Source organism: Habropoda laboriosa, unplaced genomic scaffold, assembly GCF_001263275.1.
Source record: "Habropoda laboriosa isolate 0110345459 unplaced genomic scaffold, ASM126327v1 scaffold258, whole genome shotgun sequence".
In the NCBI taxonomy this organism is placed as follows: Eukaryota; Metazoa; Arthropoda; class Insecta; order Hymenoptera; family Apidae; genus Habropoda; species Habropoda laboriosa.
In genome coordinates, this window is record NW_017100395.1 from 388,129 (window position 1) to 392,048 (window position 3,920).

Below are 3,920 nucleotides of genomic sequence, written 5' to 3' on the forward strand. Positions count from 1 at the left end.
TAATTCTACAATATAGGGTGTCTTCAATCAGTTTGGAAGTATAGCGTTATTGTTGATAGTTTTTACGTACTGTGTTTGACATGTAGTAGAAGTATTCATATTTTCAAATAAATTTATATAAGTTTGTTTTATATAATGGCTATGTTCGAAGTGTTAAGAAAGGAGTATAGTGTAAGGATCATAATAATTGATAGCAATTTTGAGGTTATGTTGTTTTTGTTTTTAAATATTTTCATTCACTTTTTAGGAGTATTTGCAACAATGTTTCGAAGTGTCGGATATACAGACGTTTCAAAAGAAATGCACAGAACGATGTGCAAATGATAATGATAGAAAAGCTGCAATTGACCAAGCATTAAGAGATACTCTTCTTGTAATATTATCTGAAAATGTATCAAGTAATGTGCAATTACTTGAAACTTACATTACATTTTGCATTGAATTATGCAGAAAAGACTTAGCAACTGCAAGCATGCCAGTGATGTTGCTTGGTGATATATTTGATTCCATGACACTTGATAGGTGTGAGCAGCTCTTCACTTTTGTTGAGAATAATGTGGTTGTATGGAAAGAAGATTTGTTCTTTAGTGCTTGTAAAAATAATTTGTTGAGGATGTGCAATGACTTACTTAGAAGATTATCTCGATCACAACAAACTGTATTCTGTGGAAGGATTCTTTTATTCTTAGCAAAGTTCTTTCCTTTCTCTGAAAGATCTGGTCTTAATATTGTGAGTGAATTTAACTTGGAAAATCAAACAGAATTTGGCTCTGAAAAATCAGAGAAAGATGATTTGGAGCAAATAACAAAGGATGATGATAAATCAGAAACAAAAGTGCCAATTGATTATAATTTGTATAGAAAGTTTTGGGCCTTACAAGATTTCTTTAGAAATCCAAATCAGTGTTATAGCAAAATGCATTGGAAAGTATTTTCAGCAGTAAGTTTATATTATTATTTCATCATAATTGTAGAATTTTTTTATAAGTCTTCTATTTTTTAGCATGCTTCAAGTGTGCTGTCAGCATTTTCTTCTTTCAAATTGGAAGAACAACGTAATTATCCTTCAACTTGGGTAAAAGTTGATTCTTCAGCGGAAGGATCTCATAAGGAAACTCCTTATTTTGCAAAATATTTAACAAATCAGAAATTATTGGAACTACAGCTGTCTGATTCAAATTTTAGGCGATATGTATTGCTCCAATTTCTCATTCTTTTCCAATATCTTAATAGCACTGTAAAGTTTAAAGCGTAAGTATCTGTAAATTATGTACATTATTACGTACACTTGTATCTTACTACAATTGAATTCACAATTCCTCTTGATAGAATTGCACACTTTATAAATTATTAGTAAAATGACTTTGAAAGCTATAAAACGATGTTTGTTTTTCAAAGCTTCCTTGCCAGTGGCTATGAGACAAGGTCTGCTTTCCTTAAATAGTGTGTCAAGTTATTTATATCTCAGAGTTTCAATAACTTTTGTAATTTTTAAGTGAAACACATGAACTGAAGCCAGACCAAGTAGATTGGGTAAAGGCTACCACAGACCAAGTGTATGCTTTACTGACAGAAACACCTCCAGATGGTCCAACATTTGCAGAAACTGTTAAAAATATATTAAAGCGTGAAGAGCACTGGAATGCTTGGAAAAATGAGGGGTGTCCACCATTTAAAAAGCCTGCTCAAGAGTCTGATGCTGATATGGAAGAATTAAAGAAACCAAAAAGACCAAGACGTAGAATTGGAGATGTTATTAGAGATGCTCAAGCAGTAGGAAAATATCACATGGGAAAGTAAGCAACTCTTTGAAATATTATATATGTATCTTTCTGTAAAATGCATAATTAACTTTATTCTACAGTCCAGAACTTACAAAACTATGGAATCTGTGTCCTAATAACCTTGAAGCATGCAAATCCAAAGACAGAGATTTCCTTCCATCTTTGGAGACATATTTTGAAGAAGCTATCATGCAATTAGATCCTAATGCAATGGTAGAAGATGAATACAAGTGAGTACCTCTTTTATTTATTTACTATCATTAAATTAATTATTAATTATTCTACAGTATTATTTTGTATGTATTTATCTTAGGAAAGTAAACGATGGAAATTTCGGTTGGAGAGCATTAAGATTATTAGCCAGACGTAGTCCTCACTTTTTTGTTCATGGGAATTATCCCATTAATAAACTGCCGGAATATCTTGAAACGATGATTAAGAAAATTGCTAAAGATCGTCCAGTGTGTATAATACTTTAATTCTCTTAATTCATATAAGGTATTGTTTAAATTTAAAAATAAATTATCTGTAACACTTACAGCAGACACAATCGGACATAAAGTTAGAAACAGAAGAAACACCACCTCCAGAAGCAAACGACCAAGAATTCAATGAAGATGTTTTAAAACCAGAAACTGAACAAGTTGAATCCGAGAATACAGACCCAAAAGGACGAAAATTAACAAAGGTCACGCCTGAAATGGTGGCGAAGTTATCGGAGATTCTGAAAAACGATTGGAAGAAGCTAGCGACCAAGCTTGGCTATACCAGCGAAGAGGTAAACAAACTTTATAACAACCCAGCGTAGAGAAAGAAAGAGCATAAACAGCCAAGTCACGTATTTGTTTCTTTTTTTTAGATAACATTCTTTCAAAGCAAACCAACACCGTATGAGCAATGTAAAAATATGTTAGAAATTTGGGCTGAAGAAGACGTGGATGCATCTATGGAAAATTTGGCGTATATTTTGGAAGGTTTAAAGTTCACGGAAGCATTAGCTGTTTTAAAATCTTAAGTGTCTCTTAAAAGAGTATTTAAATATAAAAACAAAAAATGTGTACCTTAAGAAATGTACAGTACTACGTGAATTACACTTTTACAATTTTTCTAATGGTTTTTTTTTATGAATCCCAATATTACATTCCTATTATAATTTCCTATTCTATAGTACTATTGTACGTGTTCCTTTTGCAGTCGTGGAGCACAGTGAAATCACTCACACCACTAACTATGTTTACACCATAGTGATCTTTCCTGTGGTTCTCGTAATTAATTCGCAGGCTCTCCCGTCCAAGGATGGCTCGACAGAGTGCAGCAAATAGCTTTGTTTTTACACAGGTACATTGCAAACGTGTATACCCATGCTCAGTTAAAGGAATCTACTCAAAAACCATGTGAAATTACCCACCTTCGAGTTCCTTCCAACTTTGCATATTTGTAGATCTGTAAGGGGGTCATTGATTTCTGATATCCATTTGTTTACCAGGCTTGAGGGTCAACAGGCAGAGGGTTATAATTTTTGATCGAAATTTGTATACATTTTTCATTTTTTTAATGTAATAGTTACGCGAGTTTTTATTTCTCAAGGGCCCAAATAATACAGAAAAATTGCAATTTACAAAAAAGTAAGAAGCCTAAATTTTATACGAATTAAAATACGTTAATACACGTATATTAAGAACACGGATTTTTAATTCCCTAATACTTGTCACACGTGTAATAAGGAAGAGATTTCTTGAAAATTCATTTCATCAGTTAGTTTCACCTAATATTTACAGAAGAGCTACTGCAGTTGAACACAATGAAATAGGTTTTTCTAAACAAATAGTAAATGGAATAGAATTTACCGGTAGAAAAATAAATAAATGCCATAATAAAATAATACAGAGAAAACGCGCAAGATGTTTATATGTGTATCAACAATGATGACAAATATCAAATAAAATACAACAAAATAAAGGAATAAATGTTATTTTTTAATCATTTTTTCATTGTTCAATTGTACCGTTACTGTTAGAAATAAAAAAGTACAATAGAATAGAAACTCACAAGGGAAGTTCTTAAAAAAAAAAAGAGTTAAAGAATTTCTAAAGAAAAAAGGGTGTCCGGGGTAAATTTTGTTTCAGTAAGTCTATC

The 3,920-nt window shown here is 31.9% G+C and overlaps 1 protein-coding gene across 1 annotated transcript; it reads left to right on the top strand.

The window, feature by feature from the left end:
- The first annotated feature begins 83 nt into the window (after positions 1–83).
- Positions 84–2,799, top strand: LOC108575102 (THO complex subunit 1). The gene is made up of 9 exons (XM_017937818.1): positions 84–171; positions 248–940; positions 1,004–1,251; positions 1,399–1,425; positions 1,497–1,796; positions 1,865–2,014; positions 2,098–2,245; positions 2,326–2,562; positions 2,644–2,799. The coding sequence occupies exons 1-9, from the start codon at positions 136–138 to the stop codon at positions 2,797–2,799; spliced, it is 1,995 nt and encodes a 664-aa protein (XP_017793307.1). The 5' UTR covers positions 84–135.
- Positions 2,800–3,920: the final 1,121 nt, after the last annotated feature.

What these genes read in the sequence shown, in the direction of transcription:
- LOC108575102 (XM_017937818.1), top strand. Translation starts at nt 136, where the DNA reads ATGGCTATGTTCGAAGTGTTAAGAAAGGAGTATAGT. An exon ending in ATTGGAAAGTATTTTCAGCA is followed by an intron (nt 941 to 1,003) that starts GTAAGTTTATAT and finishes TCTATTTTTTAG; the next exon opens with CATGCTTCAAGTGTGCTGTC. An exon ending in ATGGTAGAAGATGAATACAA is followed by an intron (nt 2,015 to 2,097) that starts GTGAGTACCTCT and finishes TATTTATCTTAG; the next exon opens with GAAAGTAAACGATGGAAATT.